This window comes from Charadrius vociferus, unplaced genomic scaffold (genome assembly GCF_000708025.1).
Source record: "Charadrius vociferus isolate BGI_N301 unplaced genomic scaffold, ASM70802v2 scaffold147, whole genome shotgun sequence".
Lineage (NCBI taxonomy): Eukaryota > Metazoa > Chordata > Aves > Charadriiformes > Charadriidae > Charadrius > Charadrius vociferus.
In genome coordinates this window covers 4,014,727-4,038,569 of record NW_009649570.1, presented here as the reverse complement: position 1 = coordinate 4,038,569, position 23,843 = coordinate 4,014,727, and the positions used below count along the sequence as shown (strand labels likewise).

The following is a 23,843-nucleotide window of genomic DNA, read 5'->3' as shown; positions in this document are numbered from 1 at the left end:
CAATATACAAATATGCTTTATTTTCTGTGTTTGTTCTCTACATTTCACAGGGTTTTGCTTTGTTTATTACTGTATCCTGTAGGTGCTATAATTTGGTTGAGGGTTTTTTTAATAGAATATTGCCAACCTCAACAAAGCCCTGAGCAGCCTGGTAGGATCTCATAGCTGGCCCTAGTATAAGCAGGGGATTTTGTTAGAGACCTCCAGAAGTCATGGAATCATAGAATGGTTTAGGTTGGAAGGGACCTTAAAGACCATCTAGTTCCAACCCTCCTGCTGTGGGCAGGGACACCTCCCACTAGACCAGGTTGCTCAAAGCCCCATCCAGCCTGGTCTTGAACACCTCTAGGGGATAGGGCATGTACAGCTTCCCTGGGCAGCCTGTTCCAGTGTCGCACCACCCTCACAGTGAAAAATTTCTTCCTAGTATCGAATCTAAATCTACCCTCTTCCAGTGTGAAACCATTCCCCCTTGTCCTATCGCTACCTGCCCTTGCAATAAGTCCCTCTCCAGCTTTCTTGTAGGCCCCCTTCAGATACTGGAAGGCTGCTATAAGGTCTACCTGGAGCCTTCTCTTCTCCAGGCTGAACAACCCCAACTCTCTCAGCCTGTCCTCATAGGAGAGGTACTCCAGCCCTCTGATCATCTTTGTCACCCTATTCTGGACCTGCTCCAACAGGTCCACGTCCTTCTTGTACTGAGGACTCCAAAGCTGGATGCCATACTCCAGATGGGGTCTCATGAGAGTGGAATAGAGGGGCAGGATCACCTCCCTCGACCTGCTGGTCACACTTCTTTTGATGCAGCCTAGGACACAGTTGGCTTTCCGGGCTGTGAGTGCACATTGCGAGGGCACAGAGGTGAGACTAACTGGCCTGTAGTTCTCCAGGTCTTCCTTTCTTCCCTTTTTGAAAATGGGAGCTATGTTTCCCCTTTTCTAATTAGTGGCAACTTTACTGGACTGCTACAACTTCTCAAATATGGATGGATAGTGGCTTAGCAACTTAATCCGACAGTTCTCTTGGGACCCACAGATGAATCTCATCAGGTCCCATGGACTTGTGCACTTTCAGGTTTCTTAGATGGTCTCATACTTGATCTTCACCTACAGTGGGTGATTCTTCATTCTCATAGCCACTGTCTTTGCCTTCTGTGACTTGGATGGTGTGGCTAGAGCACTTGCTGGTGAAGACTGAGGCAAAAAAGTCATTGAGTACCTCAGCCCTCTCCATATCCTGGGTGACCAGGTCTCCCGTTTTGTTCCGGAGAGGGCCCATATCTTCCCTAGTCTTCCTTTTATCACTGACATATTTGTAGAAGTTTTTCTTGTTGCCTCTGATGTCCCTGGCCAGATTTAATTCTATCTGGGCTTTAGCTTTCCTAACCTGATCCCTGGCTGCTCGGGCAGTTTCTCTGTATTCCTCCCAGGCTACCTGTCCTTGCTTCCACCCTCTATACGCCTCCTTTTTGCTTTTGAGTTTGTTCAAGAGCTCCTTGTTCATCCATGCAGACCTCCTGGCTTTTTAGCCCAGCTTCTTCGTTGTTGGGATACTTTGTTGTGCCTTCTAACCTGAGTTATCCTATGATCCTACAGTAGGAATGTCTATGTAACCTGATACTCTGATTTAATGCTTAGCTAGTCTGTATAAAAGGAATTGTACTGGGTCTCCACAAAACTTCATCTAGCTTAGTATCATTTCTCTTACAGTGGCTGAAAGTGAACGTTCAGGGAATAGTGTAAGAACAGGCCAAACATAGCATTACCCTGATAATTTTTAAATTTTTTTTAGTTTCCAATTATTTGCTATGCCTTTTTATTTCGAATGGCAATTTACTTACTTTTTATGTCTTGGGTCTTAATGTTTTCCCTTTTATTTTGTAGAGGAAGATGTGCTGTGGTTAGAAAATGTATAGCTAAATCCACAGGCCAAGAGTATGCAGCTAAATTTTTGAAGAAAAGAAGAAGAGGTCAAGACTGCAAAGCAGAGATTCTTCATGAAGTTGCCGTACTTGAATTAATGAAATCTAATCCTCGTATAGTTAATCTCCACGAAGTCTATGAAACAGCAAATGAAATCATCTTAGTGTTGGAATAGTAAGTATGCCTTCATCAAATGTCCCATGTTTGTAGTTACAAATCTGTCAATATACTCATTTTTTGCAGGAGTTGCCTGAACACCCGGAAGAATTACAACAGTGTGCTATATACATTATGCTAACACGATATACTTTATAAGCTCTTAGGACTTTTTTGGTATGATTTATTTTCGTGTAAATGCAAGAGTTGAATCAATTGCTGTTAATTTGAATCTTTGGGTTTGTATGTGTGTGTTGTTACATCTAAAGCTAATGAGTTATTGCAAACAATAACAATAAATAAGGCATTAAACAAAATACATAGAAACCTATAGTATTTCTGTACACAAAACTTTAAAAAATGTACTGAAAGATTTTATTTTTTTTTACTAAAAGCTATGAAAAAAGAGATACTTCTTTCTTCCCACTGCATAACTCGGTTTCATAGACAATTCCACTCAATTTCAAACTGAAATATTTTTTGTGCCTTTAAATACTATCTCAGGGGGGTAATTTTGATTGAAGCTTGCCTGTTTAATTAGAGCAGATTGTTTCTTCTGCTAGTTGGATTTTTGTAAAAAAGCTCTGATCGATTTTCAGGTCAGTCTAATCTAATATAAAACCTGAATACAAAGTCTAAGGTGTACATTTATTTTTTTTTTTTTCCCTCAAAGAATCTTTCATGCAAGCTGAGCGGAGAGAATGTTCTTGAATCCTATAGAAAGTGCACAGTGCTTTGATGCATCTTAAATCATACCTGCCCAAAAAGTAGCCATTGATACCAAGTACACAGATTTCAGAGAAGCAGAGCGTGTCCATGTTCTGTGAACTTCAGTCACGGCTTGATGCTTTTTGATGACTGAAACCTTGCAATTCACTTGCGGGTTCTGAGCTTCTAAATTTAGTGGGTTTGTTGTTTTAAAACTGTTTGGCTTTTGGAGCTGTTTCCTCCAAAATTCCCATTTCTTTTTAGATGCCCCTGTGGCTTCTTGTTAGCTCTAAAAGCAAGTCTGATTGGGGAATTTAATTTGAATTATCTATCATACTTGGTGTATGTGTAAATTTCTGTTTGGAATGCAAGGAACAAAAATGTAGTTTGTGAAACTAATTCAGAAAGTCTCTCTCTAGAATTTAAGTTTCATGTGCAAAGTATTTGAAGAGCTGTTAACAGTGGACTGCACACACCATGATAAATTCCTTCAAATTTTCCTAATGTAGTTAGATAATCTTAAAAAAAGCTTTTCTTCCTGGAACTAGATGATCCCTAGCATATTATTTGTTGTTCTGAGAAGGCTAAAATAATAAATAATGTAGAAGTAAAGACAAGTCCAGATGACAAGTTTTGAACTTCTTATCAAGAACAAGTGCAAATTCACATAAAAGCCATACTGACATTACTGCTTCTGTTTCAGGTCAGCTGTCTTAGTCTTGTTTCATTACAGAGCATTAATAAACAAGTCCCTTGTACTACATTGGTGTAAATGGTCTACTTTGTAGTAGTGTTCAGAAGTCTTGCAGTAAGTGTTCCTAATTCTATTGGGATAAGCAGAGGGCTGATTATGCTTCTAAATTATATCCTTCAGTAGCAGAATAAGCAGGTGTTTTTGTTTGTGTCTCATTATCAGAACTCTGAAGCAGTACTTTAAAAGAATTGCAAGAAACAAGTTTCTTACTCAAAATATTTTTTAAGCATTTCCTGTGTAGCTGTATTTTTCCTCCTACATATGGTCCTCGCTGTTGTTGGACTGGTTTCTCTGAAAGATGTAGTAGTAAGAATCAGTTTGTGTAAGCACACATTTTCTAAATAAAGGACAGAAGCGGATGCTAATTCATAAGGCCATCTCTGTGGAGGGAATTACTAAAGACATGAATACTTCTTCAAAAGCCCTACAACAGAGGTTGTTACTCTTCTAATTTGAGGGTCAAGGGTAATTGGAGGGATCCAGTTATTCAGAGAGAAACCTGACAGCTGTATTAATTCATTTTACAGCTGTGCCAGGCAGCTGTACTAATTTTCAAATCTATTTAGTTTTGTTCATTGAAGAACTAAGGAAGGCCCTACGGAGTTGCATCAGTGGTCTGTCTAATCCGCTGCCGTTTCCAGCAGTGGCTGTAGGGAGATGCTGTTTAGGAAGAGCTAAGGAGCCTATGAGCCTGTCTACTTCTTGCTGTCCATTCTCTTTGCACTTTCCCAGCAACCAGAGGTATTTTACTGAGGATACCTCGATACCTCTCTGTGTGTTCCTTTTAGTGTCTGTTTATGGATCTATAGTCTGTGAATCTGTTTGTCCTTTTTTGAACATGATGATCCTATCTACTTCGGTGGAATAAACTCCAGATGTTCATTACCTACTGTGTGAAGCAATACTTTTTTACCGGTTTTTAACTAATCAGCTAGTTTAATCGGGTGCTTCCTAATTCTCATATTGTGGGATTTGGTGAATAACAGTTCGTTCTTTATCTCTAAAGCAGCTTTAGTTTTTGTAAGCCTCATACATAGACTTCCCCCTCGATCTTCTATCCAAACTGAAGAGTCAGTGTCTCTCTGGTTTCTTGTTGTAAAGCAACTGTCTGTCCTCTCTGCCCTTCTCTGTGTCTCCACTAATCTTACATGCTTCTTGAAGATACAGAAGCCAGAACTACATGCTAAGATCTTATACTGAGCATCATTTTGCTACTTCTTGTTCTCAGTAGCCTTCCTGATGATAGCCATGTAGGTTGGCTTTTGTTTTGGCTGCTCTGCACATTGGTCCAATTATTTCAAAGGACTGTCAATCAGAATTTCCTGAGCTGTACTTGCCGGTTCAAAGTTTGGCATTGTGTAGGATTCTATTAGATTATTTTTCTGATGATGTCTTATGTTTATGTATGCTACGGGTCATCTGGTGACCTTACTCACATTCTCAGTTGGTGCTGAACTTGCTTATTAATGTCTTCCTTGAACTGGGGAGTCAAAAACAGAGTGCTGCATTCCAGCTGTGGTCTAGCATGCTAGGTAGAGTCACCTGCCTCAGCCTACTGGCTGTGCCCCTCTTATTACAGCCCAACTTGCTCCTGAGTTGCTTTGCTGCATTCAGCTCGCTGTCTGTGAGGACTCCCAAATCCTTTTCAGCACAGCTGTTCAGCTCTTTACCCATCTGGTTGTCCACCCATCCAGACCATAATGTAGTAACTTGGATACAAGAATACTACGGGAGACGGTGTTGAAAACCTTGTTAAAGTTGAAGTAAATGACATCCACTGCTCTTTGCCTCATCTACGTTTTGTCATAAAGGCAATGAGGGGAGGCATTACTGACACCTCACATCGCTCCAGCAGGATAGTGACTGTTTATCCATGTTGTCCGTTATCTAACTTTTTTTATAGACTCAGCGTTTTGCTAATGATGAAATTCAAGTTTATGGATCTGTCATTTTGAGGTAGCTCTTTATCCTTAAGAGAGAGAAACTTCAGGCAGTTAGAACAGGCTGAATAATGATTTCAAACCCAGCACAAAAGGAAACAAGACTGGCAAAGTGTAGAACTAATAAACTACACTCAGCATGGTTATTTCCATGCTTCCTTTATGCTGTACTAATAGTAGGATTTTCTGTAAGTAAACAACAGCCTTTTTCTCAGGAAGATGTATTTGAGAGGCTGTGTGAAAACATGAAGCTTGTCAATCTCATCTTTGTTGTTAGTGTAGAAATGGTAGATTGCAAAGTGACAGAACTGTGTCCTTGTATTTCTGAATATTCTGTGTCTACTTCAGTTCTGGAAGATACTGCTTGCTAACTGACTAGGCCACTGTATATGTATATAATCAGCAGCAGCATGCTACATTTTCTTCCTGGTACCTCTCTAATAGAAATACCTGATTTTCAGTCTTCCATCAGAATGGCATGACCTAGGATGGCAAGTATGCAGTTTCCTCCTGCTCCAGAAATACTCTTCAGCAACTGTAGCTGTTCATTGCATTGTAGTTCTTACACTTAAACGAAAGTCACATCATGGGGGGGTGGGGTGGGGAAATATGTTGCTTTGAATTATTTATGGAACTGGTCTAATGGAAAAAAAATTTAGATTTGACTTGAAGAGAAAGGCTCCTTCTGTTAGGGAATGATGATAGAACTCATCTTCCTGAAGGCATCTTCACTCTTGCTTACAGGAAAGTGTGCTTGAGAGTACCAAAGCATTGTGAGGTTTTCAGCCACGAAGTTCTATTACACTGTCTTAACTGGTGTTGCCAGCTATGAGGAAAGAAAAAGCATCATCAGATTTATTTTTTTCTAAGTGCTTATATGATGTGTCTTGGCATAAGTGTATGTAAAAGGAAAAAAAAAAAGTAATAATAACGATATTCCCAGCCTCTCTGAGAATATAATAAATTAACATGTACTGTATATAGAACTTTTCCTTACTTAAGCTTGAAAATTCAAACTTAATACATAAGTGTCCTTAAATGTGTTTCAGTGCTGCTGGAGGAGAAATATTTGACTTATGTGTCCCAGATCTGGATGACAAAATCAGTGAAAGGGATATTATAAGGCTTATAAGACAAATACTTGAAGGACTTTGCTGCTTGCATGAAAACAATATTGTTCATCTTGATTTAAAGGTGAGGCTGCAGCAGACTTTTTATTTTCGTACTTTATCTTCAGTTTAATATTACGATTATCAAAGTCATTTGTTAAATGCATAACAAAGATGAGGAGAAAAAGGTGTGTATTAGAGATTAAATAATTTTTAAAAATAAAATTTAGCAATAAGTATTGCATAGTAGAAAGTGAAATGTCATTTAGTACATTGGGATCTTTTGCAGCTTATATTTTATTAATTGAGAATTAAATCTTTTCTATTCTAGCCTCAAAATATTTTGCTAAGCAGCGTTAATCCTCTTGGTGATGTAAAAATTGTAGATTTTGGTATGTCTCGGAAGCTTGAGAATTCTAGTGAACTGCGGCAGATCATGGGAACAACAGAGTATCTAGGTATGGAAGAATTGTGTCACGATTTCTGATGTGTGGTTTTGAGAAAACAGAAACAGTTCATGTAATGTGCTTATCAGCTTATCAGTCGTTACCGGAGAAAGAACAACAGGACAAGGCAGCATGTTTTGTTATTAGAGTAGTCAAATATTTGCACCAAAAAAATCCCAAATTATATTGATAAGCACACCTCTAATTTCATGCTATAGTATTTGCTGTGATGCACACTGTTAAATCAACAAGAAATTTTGGCTGCTAAATTCTTTTGATTAGAGTTGAAATACAACATTAGGATGCACAAAGAAATGTTCTTTGAATTAGGAATGCTGTCTAGTATGATGATTTAATGAGATTAAAATATTCCTCAGGAAGGGAAAGATTGCCATTAACACTTGGCCTTCTCCAAGGGGCAGGTTTCCTTAATGATCTGCCTACACTCCATTTTAAGAGCACTTCAATCTGTAGTCAATAACTTGCTATATAGCATACTGATACAGCCACTGATCCTAAAATTGCCTTGGTCACTTGGCCTTGCAGTGTTAATATGCTGAAGCCTTTATGCGTTCCCCTTAAAAAGCTCTATACTGATTAGAAAATACCTTGGGGCTTGGATAGAATAGACTTTAGGGCATATAGTGCCATTTTAGTGTGAACCAGTTAAGCATCAGTGTGCCTAATCAAATGGAAATAACCTTTTTTCCCCTCTTGTGGCTTGAAAATAATAAACTTGATTATTGAAACTGCATGTTTAGTCTCATAATAATGGTTGGCAAAAAAACGCTAGAAACATAGTGCATGATTCAAGGCCACTGAAAAATACATCTATTAAAGTGTTTTTCTTCTCCCCATCTCTTTCTCTAGCTCCAGAAATCTTAAACTACGATCCTATTACCACTGCTACAGATATGTGGTAGGTTGTCTATCTTAATTCATTCTGTTGATGACCACTTAACAATGTAGGGGCCAGATCCAGATTCTGATGCAGTTTTATCCTGCTTCCAAGAATACCCTTCTGTTGGTGGGCTTCCCAAAGAGGGAGAGTTGGGAGGGGAAGGAGCCCTCAGGATATAAATCGGGGCTTACAGGAATTACTGTATATGGGTCTGTTGCACACCTAGTAGGGAATGCAGGTGGCTTCTGAGCTCGCGGAGTATAGGTGTGTGTTCTAAGGGAACAATAGCAATGATTGGATAGCATATTTTAGGTATTGTTACTCTTGGATGACACGAATCAGGTATTAAGTACTCTTGGACACTCCTCCCTACCCACTCTTGTATCATTAAATAATTGTATTATACCAGTGATAAGTATTTTAACTTTCTGCTTCTTATCTTTAGAGCAATATATACAGAACGAGTCATAAAAAATGAGACAAGTACCTTAAACTAATCTACAACTTTATTAAGTATACCTTTGTAGCCTATTAATTTCATAAGCTATGTTAGTGTAAAGGCTGGCTTTGGGATGTTTCCTTAAAAACATAAAATATTCATATGCTCTTAGGCATCTAAATAATTAAAATTAAGTTTTAAAGTTGCTATGATCTAATTACTGCTTTGAAATTCTCAACTTGTAATAGGAATTAAATCTGTTAGTGAATGTTTTTTAACCATTTACTATTTGTCTGCTTTTGTGGGAAGGCATAAAAACAAACTATTGATGCTCTACTCAGAATGACAAACACAGCAGCATGTTTCCACGCTGTAATGTGTACTAAAGTTTGATCTATCAGATCACAAAACCATTTTTATTATGTGTCAGAAAACAACCTAAGACTTCTAGTAAGTCACGTGATGTGTGGTACTTGCATTCATGTCCTTAGGGAAAACTATCTCAGGAAGGGGATATTGTAAGACATGTCGATTGTACAGAGAGGTGGACTAAATCTCAGTCTTTGATACTTCATCCAGAATTGTAGTGAAGGATGTGTTTTTATTTACATGCAAATTAGAAAGTCTATTATTTTGCAGTTCTATCATCCAGAATTGCCATATGTCCAAGCAAGGGCTGTGTAGAAGTGATATATTTAATTTTGCTAACAATTTCAATGGGAAGAAAAGGGGGTATATTGAAAGTAAGCAATTTTCAAAAATCACTTCATTGAGATATATACATAGCTTTCCTTGTGTGTGCATGTGCATACATGCTTGTATCACATAGAAGTGTGACGTCATGTGATGTTTTTAATTCTTTGAGTGTGGTATAGATCAGGAAGTTTGATCTGTATGACAATAAATATGGGGTTATATTGTTTAGGTATCCTAGTAGGACTATATATTGTGTTCTTATCTCAGGAACATAGGTGTAATTTCATACATGCTGCTAACACAAGAATCTCCATTTGTGGGAGCTGATAATCAAGAAACTTACCTTAATATATCTCAAGTTAACGTGGATTATTCAGAAGAAACATTTTCATCAGTTTCACAGCCTGCCAAAGACTTCATTCAAAAACTTCTCATTAAAAATCCAGAGTAAGTAACAAGCTCTTCCAGGCAAGAATATTATCTTTTATGTTTGTGGAACACCTAGAAAAAGTGAATTTTAATTCGGGAGCTTAATACCATTGATATGATCAGTCAGACATTTTGCAATGCATTGGTATTATCAGCTGGATATTTAAAAGTGTAGGTCTATGCTTTTCCATAATGTATGAAAAGGATCTTTTGGTTCACTGTCTGACTATTATTGTAGTCAGGCTTGTGCTTTGAGTTTCTTTATATTTTCATTCAGAGGACAGATTATTAAGAAGTCTGATTAAATACATTCTAGAAAGGTCACATTCTTGTCTATAATTTAACGCCATTGCACAATTTGCTGAGAAAAATGCGATCTTTTTGATGCAGTACTTTCTTGTTTTCTGACTTATCTTTAATGTATCATTTTACTTCAATACATTTTATATAAAAACTTGGCACTCTTGTGACTGAACATATATTCTTCAGAAATATATAGTGGTTTGCCATGTTCAATTTTTTTAAAAAATGTTCTCGCTGAAAAGTACAAAATACTTTGTTTGTAAGGCACATTTCCATAACTTTGCATTCTTTGGGAGTTCAGACTTTAATGAAGGCTTTCAAAGTAGCTGAACTTTGAGAGGATAGTCTTTGAGAGTGGTAGAATTACAGACATTAACTGTGTCTGCGCTTCCTGTATAGTGTTAAATCTGGAATTTTTTTGAACTGTTGCACCAGCACATGCAATAAAAAAAAAAAACTAACACAACAAACCCAAAACAAAACAACAACAGCAAAAAAAAAAAGAAAGAAAAACACCCTAAAAAGTAAATATGGGGGAATAATATTCAGTAAATTCAGTTAGTCATGTTCTACTAGGCATGATCAGGTATTATCAATTATAGCGCTATGTATTATCATTTGTGGTGAGACGATGTAGTCCCCGTCTTCTTCACTAAGCAGTCGTCTTCTTCACTAAGCAGTCGTCACCCTGTTGTTTGGTTGAGCGATTCTTTGGTAGAAGGGGACAATAGGAGATGATATCAATGAAGTGCCTACCTCAATGAAATAAGGACTCCATACAAACTCATGTCTGGACAGGATCAACGATGAACAAGTCCTTTCTATTTTGGCATCTCACATAGAGGGTTTGTCAATATGTGGAATAACTCATGAACACCATAGTATCATAAGTGAAGGAATTATGAAGAGCCTGCTTTGATAAACGTTAGTGTGGACCTGCAGGATGTTTGATGTTCTGTCACAGTTACTACTCTACTTGTTTTTTTGCTTCTGGACATCTCTGAGTCTTTATTATACCTTCAATAACCTTTTTTTGGTCTTTTTCCTTATTCCAATTCTTGATGACTATACCTTCTTGAATCTTAAGAAGAAAAGTCTGCCCTCAGATAGTCAACTCTGTAAAGCTACAGTTCTCTGACCAGAAAATATCTATGTGTTCTGGCAGAGTTAAGAACAAGTAGTGGGCTCTATTGCATTTCTAGCAAGTTCCATAGCACTTGCTGGAAACGCAGTAGAGAGGTGCTGTGCTGCTATTGCTGCTGCAGTAGGAGAGATGCTGTGCTGGACCGTGTTCTCACCAACAAGGAGGGGCTAGTGGGGAATGTGAAGCTCAAGGGTAGCCTCAGCTGCAGTAACCATGAAAAATGGTGGAGTTCAAGATCCTTAGGGCAGTGAGGAGCATGTTCACTATCCTGGACTAGAGGAGAGCAGACTTTGGCCTTTTCAGGGATCTGCTAGGCAAAGTACCATGAGGTGAAGCCCTGGAGGGAACAGGGGCCCAAGAAAGCTGGTTAATATTTTCAGGGATCACCTCCTCCAAGCTCAGAGGCGATGCATCCCAACAAAGAGCAAAAGCACCAGGAGGCCTGCATGGATGAACAAAGAGCTCTTGAACAAACTCGAGCACAAAAAGGAAGCCGACAAGGGGTGGAAGCAAGGACAGGTAGCCTGGGAGAAATTATCTGAGCAGCCAAGGATCAGGTTACGAAAGCTAAAGCCCAGATAGAATTAAATCTGGCCAGGGATGTCAACAGCAACAAGATAAGTTTCTACAGGTATGTCAGTGATAAAAGGAAGACTAGCGAAAATGTGGGCCTTATCTGGAACGAAATGGCAGGGCTGGTTACCTGGGACATGGAAAATCCTGAGGTACCCAATGACTTTTTTGCCTCAGTCTTCCCTGGCAAGTGCTCTAGCCACACCACCTGCATTGCAGAAGACAAAGGCAGGGACTAGAAGAATGAAGAACCACCCACTGTAGGAGACGACCAGGTTTGAGACTGTCTAAGGAACTTTAAGGTGCACAAGCCCATGGGACCTGATGAGATGCATCCTTGGGACCTTGGCGGATGAAGTTGCTAAGCCACTATCCATCATATTTGAGAAGTTGTGGCAGTCCAGTGAAGTGCCTGCTGACTGGAAAAGGGAAACATAGCTCCCATTTTTAAAAAGGGAAGAAAGGAAGACCTGGAGAACTACAGGCCAATTAGTCTCACCTCTGTGCCCGGCGAGGTCATGGAGCAGATCTTCCTGGAAACTATGCTAAAAGCACAGAGAAAATGAAGTGGTGATTGGTGACAGCCAACGTAGCTTCAGTAAGGGCAAATCGTGTCTGACAAATTTGGTGGCCTTCTACAATGGGTTTACAGCATTGGTGGATAAGGGAAGAGCAACTGGCATCATCTACCTGGCCTTGTGCAAACATTGGACACTGTCCCACATGACGTCCTTGTCTCTAAACTGGAGACACATAGACTTGACAGATGGACCTTTGGGTGGATAAGGAATTGGCTGGATGGTCACACTCAGAGTTGCGGTCAATGGCTTGATGTCCAAGTGGAGACCAATGAATAGTGACATTCCTTAGGGATCGGAATTGGGACCAGCGCTGTTTAACATCTTTCAGCAACATGGACAGTGGGGTTGAGTGCATCCTCAGCAAGTTTGCTGACAACACCAAGCTGTGTGGTGCGGTCAACACGCTGGAGGGAAAACATGCCATCCAAAGGGATGTGGACAGGCTTGAGAGGTGGGCCCGTGCGAACCTCATGAAGTTCAACCAGGCCAAGTGTAAGGTCCTTCACGTGGACTGGGGCAATGCAAAGCACAAATACAGGCTGGGTGGAGAATGGATTGAGAGCAGCCCTGAGGAGAGGTGTTGGTGGATGTGAAGCTCAGCATGAGCCAGCAATGCACGCCTGCAGTCCAGAAAGCCAACTTGTGTCCTGGGCTGCATCAAAAGAAGAGTGGCCAGCAGGTTGAGGGAGGTGATTCTGCCCCTCTGCTACGCTCCTGTGAGACCCCACCTGAAGTACTGCATCCAGCTCTGGGGCCTCCAGTATAAGAAGGATGTGGACCTGTTGGAGTGGGTCCAGAGGAGAACCACGAAGAAGATCAGAGGGTTGGAGCACCTCTCCTATGAGGACAAGCTGAGAGAGTTGGGGTTGTTCAGCCTGGCAAAGAGAAGGCTCCCGGGAGACCTTATAGCAGCCTTCCAGTACTTAAAGGGGGCCTACAGGAAAGATGGTGACGGACTCCTTATCAGTGAGTGTGTAGCAATAGGATGAGGGTAAAGGTTTTAAACAGAAAGAGAGTAGATTTAAATTAGATATTAGGAGGAAATTCTTTATTCTTGAGGGTGGTGCGACACTGGAATGGGTTGCCCAGGGAAGCTGTGGAGGCCCCATCCCTGGAAGCGTTCAAGGCCAGGTTGAATGGGGCTTTGAGCAACCTGGTCTAGTGTAAGGTGTCCCTGCCCATGGTAGGGGGGTTGGAAGTAGATGATCTCTAAGGTCCCTTCCAAGTCAAACCATTCTATAATTATATGAACTTAACAATACAGAACATGATGAAAACTATAGTAGCACTATAGTAGGTTATGCAAAGGAACAATTTTGGAAATCTGTTGTTTGTTTAGTATTAACTAGATTTTGGAAGGGTTTACACTAGTTTCATGAATTGCAAGAGTAAAAGACTGCAAAATGCCATAGAGTTGTTGACACCGTGTTATTTGGCCCTTCTTGAAAACCTAAAGACTGAATATTCATTAGCCTCCCTGTTTACAATAGTCTGTATAAAGCATAGGACTTCAAAAGCATAAGCATGTGCACATATATATATATACAATGTTGAAAACATTCCAAGGGACTATTAATACTGGTTGAGAAATACCTGTTCCTTGTTCTGATAAAAAGCTTACCTTTCTGACACTCAGCAGTAGGGGAAGCTGTCAACTAAAATTTAGGTGCATGTTGCCAATATTTAACCTTAACTATGGTAGGGTCTGATGTGTTTTTTAGCAGCAGTGGTAGTGGTGGAAAAACAAAAATATTAACTTTTTCGTGTCAATTCTGCTTAAAATTTCTCAGCATGTGTCAGAGCTATTTTAATTATATTGCCAGTATTTCTGAAATCAACTTAAGCAACTTTACCCTTTTCTCTTTCAAAGGGAAAGACCCACAGCAGAGGCCTGTCTTTCTCATTTGTGGTTGCAGCAAGGGGACTATATACTCTTGTGTAGCCCTGAAGAAACTTGCAGCTCTTCTCTGATGCCAGGACACACAACAAAATGCTCAGAAGAGCGGAGTGTAAAATCCAGTTGTAATGGTACCTGTAGCAACAAGGAAGACAAAGAAAACATTCCAGAGGACAGCAGTACAGTCTCCAAACGTTTCCGTTTTGATGATTCATTGCAGTATCCCCAAGACTTCATGACAGACTTTGTATGTTAATGTGTAATATAGACTTTTATAAAATTAATTTGGCATAATCTATTTCAGTAGTGAATATAAGATTATGGCTTGCCAATTTATGCAGCATTGGCATACTGGAAATGCACTTTGATTCTTTTATGCTGGTACTTCCTTTTCTATCCATTGCTGGCAATGGATTTAACTCCTGAGAAATTGGGATTGTTGCACCAATAAAATGAATTATTTTTTTTAAGAAGAGATAATTAAATATTTTTGCACTTTTCAAGTTTTAGTCCAAAATTATGCCAGAGTGAACAAATTAAAACCTGAAGGTGAGTTTAAACTCAAGCTTTGCCAAACAGTGGTTGAATACGTGCACATTTTTATGACTAGCCTTAATAAGCAATTGGTCTAAGCAGGGAAGCTGAATCTAGGTGTCTTACTGGGCTTCTTTGTGACCATTCTCATTGCTTTAAATGGAAGCTAAAGTTGGTATGTTTTGGGACTATGATACATGTGTTGGGGCTGTTTGGAAAACTGCTTTCTCTCTAGGATCATTAGTAGTTGAGGAAGTGTTTCTGCCTTAATAGATCTGGTCTGCTTAGGGATTATAATGTGTGTTTTTCCTGTGTTGGATCTCTGGAATGCCCGTATAGAAAACAGGTAGCCTGTCAGTCCTTGCGTTAGTGGTCCTTTGCTTCTTATCAGTAAGTTATATTTGAAGAGGATGAGGGTCTTATGCTGATGTAAATACTTGATACACTTGTTAGTTTGCTTTCATCAAACTTCTGAAATAGTATTGTCTACCTGGTGGGACCTATTCCTCATCTTAAAAAAAAACAGCCAAACGAAAAAACCCCACAACTAAACTACCCAAAACCCCAAAACAAAAAGCTTCGTTAGAGTTAAAAGTAATAACTGAATAAACTGAAAATAACCATTTTTGCCAGTGAAGCTGCAATTAAAAGCTTTTCATTATGCCCCTCTACTGTAGAAGTGCAGTGCATCTTTTTGTCAGTTATTGTCATCCATAATAATTTAGCTTCATGCCCGCTCTGAGAAATGGACTGCAGCGTGTTAGTAGTTAAACTACCTAATAATTGTTTTAAGCCTTAAATTGGGCTTGTTTAGTTGGTTTGGTTTTTTAAGTTGTATCCCTTCCACTTCCTGTTTCTAGGCTCTGAGGAAATAATGCCTATGTCAAGTTTTGACTTAGAGCAAATACCAATCATGCCATAACAGCCTGAAACTAATACTGACAAGATAAAATCCTAATCATAAGTCTTTTTGTGTAGAGAATGTATTAAAACTCTTATAAAAATTTTGAGAGCAACTGGCACTTTAAAATACTTTTAGAATTTTCGACTCCTCAGAGCTTAGACTTAATTGTCTTGGATTTCGTTTGGTTTGTATAATAAAATATCACAATCTGATAATCTTTTTCAGGTGTGCCTGTGGACTTGTCAATAGTTAGGCACTGAGAGGTGAACATAATAAGTGGTAGAAGGTTGCATTTTATCTTTCTTCGCACAAGGAAGGAACAGGTTTTTTTTTTTTTTAAAAAATAGATTTCAATATAAGGTTTCACCATAATGCGTGGGGGAATTCAGGACTGTTGTCTTTATTTCGGGTGACAGTAACGTTGACAAGCGAGAAGTTGACTGAAGTGTAAGGCATGTAAGACTATTTTTCATCTTATGTTTGTCAGAAGTTTTCACGATCCAATAAAAATGGAAATCATGTCGCTTAGATTTCAGAAAGGGGAGGTGATATTTCTGATAGACAACTTAGATCTAATTCATTGTTCCACCTCGCCTATCTTACTTTCACCTGATCTAATTTATTTATCCTATCCTACCATATTAGATTAGTTGTCATCATTTCTGACTTGTGAATAAGAAATGTTAGGCCCAGAGGTTATCTGTCTTAACAAAAGTTTTAATTGAAGAGTTAGATTGGCACAATTCGCAATTACTATCAGCATACAACAAATCGCAGCTAGAGCAACAACCCAAACAGTATCATGCGAATATAATGATGACCTAGTGCCCATTATGCTGCATGCCTTACTTCTTATAATAAGGATACGGAAGTGAATACAGTCAAGTGTCCTTGGCTGGGAAGGACTTCACTGTATTAATGAATTGCTTCACCTGCCCCCAGCCAGGGTACAGCCTTATAAGGATAGTGTTGCCTATGTGCATCCAGTCAGTGCATTCAAAATCAGTATTTTGCTTCGTGGTTGCTCCGGTGCAGCCCTTTGACACCCTAAGTACAGACAGCTAGTAGTGATCCCCTCATACAGGGTTCAGATGCAACAGAAGTAAAACTTTTCCAAGACTTAATATCATGTGAAATGAAGTAATGGATATATGCAGCATGGATGAAGCTCAGATGCCTAGGTATAAATGAACCACACCGAGTCTCCTCTATGTATTAATTCTCATGTAACTTTTTTCAGTGATACTGATAATATATACAATTATAAAATGGCTGTGCTGGAGGCAGTTGTTGGATTGTGTTCAGGTACCTTATACCCTTACTTTTCAATCTTTGGCTTTTCCCAGTTGTAGTCTTATCTAACCTTTTGGGTTTTTTCACCAGCATAGAGTGTAATTTGAACTGGGTAAATTAAAAATATGAAATAGTATTTTTATACATACTCAGAAGTTAAAGTTCACTTAAGATAAATAAGAACATGTCAAAAAGCTGTAATGGATAAAGGTAGAAAAGAATGTTTATAAAACTTTAAAATTTAAAAATTCTGCAAAAATATTACTAAACTGAAATTACAACATTAGTATTCTGTTTTTAAACATCTGGAAACTAAAGCTGAAAGCATATGCCAGCACTTTATGACAAAGTTGTTATTCCTTAAGATTTTTATCATGGTATCTGATGTTTACATTTCTTACTACTTTTGGAGCTAACTTATCTTTAAATTTAAATAAATGAAAATTGGTCTTATCCAAGGAACTTAAGTTTTGAAGACTTTATTTGTACTTTATGTAAATTTAAAATATACCTTGAATCAGATTTTTTTGGGGTCAGTGCGTTTGATTTATTTAAAAATCTTATTGTGCATGCATAACTTCAATTGAATGTAAATACATACATCGTAGACAATTGTTAGCCCGTCTTGTTTCTTGCCATATTACTGGGAATTACCAAGTGTTAATGTGATGAGTAACATTTTAAGATGACTGAAGTAATATTTCTATGCAGTTCATGATGTTTTTATATTAAAATAAATAAACTTTCCCTTTTTTTCAAAACTTCTGTGCTTTCATTTCTTTACAGAATCAGAGAATGGTTGAGGTTGGAAGGGACCTGTGGAGGTCATCTTGTCCAACCCCCCTGCTCAAGCAGGGCCACCTAGACCTGGTTGGACAGAACCATGTCCAGAGTATCTCCAAGGAAGGAGACTCCACCTCTATGGGCAACCTGTTCCAGTGCTCAGTCATCCTCACAGTAAAAAATGTATTTCCTTATGTTCAGACGGAACCTCCGGTGTTTCAGTTTGTGTCCATTCCCTCTTGTCCTGTCACGGGTACCCCCTGAGACTTTTCTTCTCTAGGCTAAGCAGTTCCAGCTACTTCTGCCTTTCTTCATAGGAGAGATTCTCCAGTCCCTTAATCATCTTTTTGGCCCTTTGTTGGACTGTCATGTATGTCTGTCTCTCATATACTAAGTAGCTCAGAACTGGACACGCTCCTGTGCTTAGTAGAAGGGAAGGATCATCTCCATCAACCTGCTGGCGATACTTTGCCTAATGCAGCACATGATACTATTTAGCCTTCTTTGTGGCAAGAGCACGCTGCTGGCTCATGTTCAACTTTGTGTCTACCAGGACCCTAGGTCCTTTTCTGCAAAGGTGTTTTCCAGCTGGCTGGCCCCAGCATATATCTGTGTTACGGGATTCTTCCTCCAGAGGTGCAGAGCTTTGTGCTTATCCTTGTTGAACTTAATGAGGTTACTGTCTGCCCATTTCTCCAGCCTGCGGAGGTCCCTGTGAATGGCAGCATCACCCTCTGGTGTTATCAGCCCTTCCTTCCGGTTTTGTGTCATCTGCGGCCTTGCTGAGGGTATGTTCTGCCCCATCATCCAGATCATTAATGAAGATGTTGAACAGGACTGGACACAGGATTGACCCCTGGGGTACACTGCTTGTTACTGACTTCTAATTAGACTTTGTTCCACTGATCACCATCCCCTGGGCCTGGCCATTCAGCCAGTTTTCAGTCCACCTCACTGTCTGTTCATCCCACCCATACATCAACAGCTTGTCTATGAGGATCTTACAGGAGACAGTGTCTAAGGCCTTGCTGAAGGTATGCAATGTCCACTGCTCCACCTCATCTACCAGCCAGTCATTTCACCATGGAAGTTCATCAAGCTGCTGGAGCATGACTTCCCCTTGGTGTGTCCATGCTGACTACTCCTAATGAATCATAAACTTACCACCTAACTTCTTGGAACTCTTTTACATATGCCTGCTTTTTATACATAAAAAGTTATTCCTTTATGTAATGGCCTAGTTATGTCTTGCAGTATTTACTGAAGTGATACACTTTATGTTAAATTCTAATGGCCTTTGCTGAATGAGCGTGTAAGGAAACTTAAATGGAAGGTTTGCTACACATATTAGTCTCCTAGGATACTAATTGTACATTTGTTTCATTTTCAAGTAGATGGCTGACTTTTAAAAAAAAAAACCAACACATTTTTCCTTTAGAAAAGGAATTACACTCAAAAGAGGCGGCAACCCGTTGTGGCATGGATAATGTATTTCCTACAAAGGCGCGTTTCATTGATGAAATGAAAGCTTTCTCATTGTTCAAAATGCACAAATGGGCTTTATTTTAGTGAAAGAAATAGTGTATTCATGTGCTTGGTTTGGTGTTGCTTGCAGCATTAAGTTCAGAAATTATCTGAATATTTACATTTCCTGCATTGAAGGAATGCTGCCTTTTTTTTGTCTTTTTTCAATTTTTTTTAAGACATCTAGGAAACAAACTCTTCTGTTTAGTAGTGATTTGAGACAGCTTGAAATTTCTGTCTTTTCAAAAGGCCTTCTAAGGAAGGAGACATGCTAGATAAAGGCATCATCCAGATAATAGCTGACCATCTTCTTACCAGGACAGTTGTGCTCGTACTCTTGCCAAGTAAAGTTAGTTATGCTTGGGAAAAAATATTTTAAAATTGGGGCAAGATAAAAGCATGCAATTAATGTGTGTTTGTTTCAGAAACCAGTCATCCTGTGCCTGAAGGACCTGGCAGCTGACAGACTTGAAAATACTGCTTGGCCGACTCAGCACTGGAGAAATGAGCAAGATGCAGAATGAGTCAGTGTGGTGAATGTTTAGCAAATTAATGGTAACATCACAAGGCTGAATTGCTGAGTCACCTAACAGTGTGTGAGAGTATATAGAAATCTCTTAATTAAAAGCAGGTGCATGAATGATGACGTAAAAATATTTACCTGGTTAGCCTGGGTAGTGTTAGCCCTAATAAATAAGGGCTAGACTATTACATAAAGTAATCAATCATTTCATGTGACAGTGCTAGTTTTTGTTGTTTTCACAACACAATAGGAAGATAAAGGATGATTTTTTTTTTTTTTAACCCAGTAACACCCTTGACAAAACTATTGCTTTCCAGTGAAATGAAGACTTCACCTTTGAGAGGAGTGTGAACAGAGGCTTCCTGTGACAATTTTTGCATCCAGAGTCAGTAAGTCATCACACCTACACTGACCATGAAGTATTCTTATTTCCCTTAGTGTTATGATGTTCTTGGTAGTAAATAAAGACTCCTTTTTCTTTTTTAAACTGGCACTATATGTGCTCAAGCTCATTGTAGTGTTCCTTCGGATTGGCTGTAAAGATGAAACAGTCATATGAGTTCTGGCCTGTAACTTGCTTTGTTTCTGTTGACACAGACGAACATCTCTTCACTGCCTTTAAAAATCTTTTCCGCGTTGCAGTAACTGTAGGATTGTGTTGTACATCTCTGCTGTTACTGTGGTGGCTGTTCCAAAACAATTTGCAAAGTGGTATTTCCTTGACAGTCAGTAGTTCCATCGTGATATGAGCAGAAGACTCATCTGACTAAACATATGCTTCTTATTGCACAGCATGTTTCAGAGGATGATTTTACAATCAGAATGTAAATAACTATCACCCTTCTTTTAGGGAAGAAAATACTATTTTACTCCTGTCTTCAATTTGATATTTTTGTGTGTTAATTATTCCATAAGCAAGAGATGTGTATAACAAGACCTGATTTAATAAAGGTCATAAAGTTTAAAAAAATTCAAATGTCCATGCTTATGAACATAAGAGAGTTTAAGTATCAACTCTTGATTTAAAACCCTTGAACTTGAATTTTGATGACTAAAAATTTTCCTTTACAGAAATCATTATCAGTCTTTAACAATTTCCTGACTATTAGAAGCCTGTATGAGAAAGCTTTGCTTGCTTCATTAAAGGTCTTTACAATGTGAGATTGATTACTTCTTTTATATACAACTACAGCGAGCCCATGAAGGGTAAATGTGAGAGAACTTAAGAATATATATACGCATATATATTTAATTTAAAAAAAAAAGATACAAAAGAGATTTTAGATGAAATGGAGTACAAGAGAAGGTATTATGTGGGCATACATTTCAGTATGTACTCTTAGCGTTCAGTTGAGATTGCCGTAACCACTGGAGTGATTTAGGAATACAACTTTGACAGACGAGTTTTAGGCATTTAAGAAGCTGTGATTCCATTGCATTCAAACATCTTGTTCAAGTTTCATGCTTGTTAATGTTTTTCAGTCTGCCATGTGAAACCTCCAGGGAAGTAAAATCCCCTTCCTGAAATTTATTTTTAAAGCAATACCCAAATCTGAGAATTTTGATTTTTGTATACACAGAATTTACTACATTAGTCGTTCTTTCAAACAGTATTTATTTTCTCTAATCAAAACATACAAAGCATGCCAGTAACTACTTTGGTTAAAAATTGAAGGATCACTTTTTTCACATTAAAAATAAAACATCTGGTCAGTAAAATACTTCACTGTAGATGGTATTTTGCCTTAAGTTTTGTTAATTCCACAGAGTAAACCACATTGTTAACTACTGTTTAATAGTTTTGCCTCTGTTTGAAAGGAGAAAGAAATGTTTTCTTGATTACTGGCACTCCAGAATTTAACTGAGGCATCAAGGTGGAATAAAAACCGTGTGTCATTGAGTCTTTCAGAAAATGAAAACTTAGTGATAAAAATGTTACCTATGGCCTTTTTTCCTTCCTGTATTTAATTTGACTGCATCACTGATTCTTTTTTCTTCCAGTCATGCTCCAATCTTTGCTAAACTTTTTATTACATAACAATATATGAACTGTATGATACTGCCTGCCTATGTTCTGTTGACTTTGGCTGGTAAAGATGCTTTTTTTTTTTTTTTAATAGCCTGCTCCATTTTTTTAATTGCTTTTAGTACAGTTCTAAAACAGATGCTGAGGAGTACTCACTTTATATTTGTGTGTACTCCCTTCTTCTCTTAATCCTTTTGCCATTTCATTCTTTTGATCTGAAAGTTAGATTTAGATTGTTTTGTTAGGTATGAGTATGGGATTTCAGATGAAAGTGACATGTTAACCAAACACAAGAAGGCAAAAAACTGAGTTGTAAACCATTTTTTCTGCTGTGTCCTCCTGTGGCCTTGATTAAAATCAGATGGTATTGTGTTTATGTAAATAAATTGCGTTTAACTGGTCACTGCAGGAAAAGAATGAAATGTGGGGGAAAAGGCAAAAAGAATAAACATCACATAGTTCTTGAAGTTCTAAGTTCTCTCTAAGAAATAAGAAGTTCTTAGTACTTTGTAAGAAGAAAGTTCTTGTAATGAAAAATACTATATACACAAGGACTGATTTTTTTTTTTTTCTGTAATGTTCCTAATATTAGCAACCTAAATGCACGTCTCCTCCTCTGAAGAGTACAAGCAGGTGTGCTATTTCCACTTTCCTAATCATATAATAAAAAAACCCCAAAATGACACTTCCTAGCAAAAGGAATCACAATGCCCAACAGCGTGTGGGGATGTGTGCTGAACGTGCTGCTGCCTTCGGTAGATGCAGTTTCTAACAGTTGAATGACCCAGTATTAAAATGAAATAGCAAGGATTTCCCTTGGCATGTTTTCCAGCTAAACTGTTATACATTATAGCCAGCTTGTTTGAATCTCCCTAAGATATGTTGAGTATGAGGACATTTCTCATTTCAAAATCAAAACCAGGCTTTGGTACTGTTTTAGAAAATGCACTGGGAATTCCAAGTGATGTTGAATTTTCTACAGCTGGACAAAGCAAAAATACCCTACTGGTTCTTTGCCTGTGGTATTTTAATGAAGGGGCTTTTATGTTTAAAACTTGATATATAGACTCTTATACTGCTCTGTGTACTGTTCACAAGGTTCATTACAGGCCAGAACTCATTTACAGGGGTTTTCCAGCAGGCTAACTCCACTGTAAACTGTAGTGCTACCTTTTATGTGTTGCTACTGTGAAAACATACAAAACTTCTCACTTAAAATTCACAAACTACCTAACATTGCAAGAGCTCCTTCAGATCCCATTGAAATCCAAACCTGCTCACAGCAAAGTGTTAGAAATCATACCAACCATACCAGTATTTTATTTAGATTGGTCAAAGCATCAGATTCATAATAAACGGAACACCCATTAACTACCAATGAAACTCAGAGGTTTTTATTTATATTTTCCCGTATTCTTTAATTTACTGACTTGGGAGTGGTGGTGGCAGCTTGTTTAAGTACTATGTCTCTTATGCACAAGATGGGCTGATGCATGATGCGGCACCTGAAACACCTTTGGTTGCGGTTGTGGTTTAGACCCCAGTCCAGCCATGAGAGCTCATTCGCAATGGTTTTGCAAGCACAGGTGAGTTCTTTCGCATGTTTAGTTGGAGCACACGGGTCTCACTGCTTTGCCTAAGGACAAGCATCTGTGTTTATTGACACAAATCGGTTAATTTAAAAGGTAAGAAGGAATGCCTGCCTGAACAGCACCACTACTCAAAGCAATTTTAACTATCCTTATTTTCCTGAAATTGGCAGGCCTCAGAAGGGTGTCAAGCATTTTCTACAGGAAGACAGTGAGGTAACAGCAAGGCTGAAATTCAGCTTGCTGTAGCGGCAAATACATTGCAGTAGCTTAAAAACAACATTGCCAGGTGTAAGCCATTCCCTGTTATTAGCTAGTAACTGCGTGTCTTCAATCGGCAACACCTGAGCAGGCAGCCCTGCCGAAACGTCGGGGCACTTCACCACGGGCCGTCGCGGGTTCGGCAGCTAACGACGGCGGAAAGCAACCTTTCACTCGGCTTCACGTCCCGGACGTTTCTCCCCCGTTCCCCCCCCCACCGCAGCACAGTCTGGGTTAGGCTCCCGCAAGAGCTCGAGCTTTCCGCTGTTGAGATAACGCGTTACGAGTTGGAAAACTAACAAGGCGGCTGTAATTAGCTACGCTGCGGTTCGCCCTCGAAGGCCGGGACCGACGCTTGCGCGCCGGCGGGCGCTGCCCGCTCTGTCCCCCGCGCCCCACCGCTCGCGC

The 23,843-nt window shown here is 39.0% G+C and overlaps 2 protein-coding genes across 2 annotated transcripts in view; both read left to right on the top strand.

The window, feature by feature from the left end:
- STK17B (serine/threonine kinase 17b) overlaps nt 1-14,562 on the top strand; it is a 17,982-nt gene extending 3,420 nt beyond the window's left edge. Inside the window, exons 2-7 of the mRNA XM_009890153.1 lie at nt 1,884-2,096; nt 6,530-6,674; nt 6,921-7,047; nt 7,906-7,954; nt 9,339-9,518; nt 13,972-14,562. Coding sequence (XP_009888455.1) covers nt 1,884-2,096; nt 6,530-6,674; nt 6,921-7,047; nt 7,906-7,954; nt 9,339-9,518; nt 13,972-14,254 — 997 coding nt within the window. The 3' untranslated portion in view covers nt 14,255-14,562. The remainder of the gene's footprint in view (nt 1-1,883; nt 2,097-6,529; nt 6,675-6,920; nt 7,048-7,905; nt 7,955-9,338; nt 9,519-13,971) is intronic.
- An 8,591-nt stretch (nt 14,563-23,153) lies between these two features.
- DNAH7 (dynein, axonemal, heavy chain 7) overlaps nt 23,154-23,843 on the top strand; it is a 112,670-nt gene continuing 111,980 nt past the window's right edge. Inside the window, exon 1 of the mRNA XM_009890225.1 lies at nt 23,154-23,171. Coding sequence (XP_009888527.1) covers nt 23,154-23,171 — 18 coding nt within the window. The remainder of the gene's footprint in view (nt 23,172-23,843) is intronic.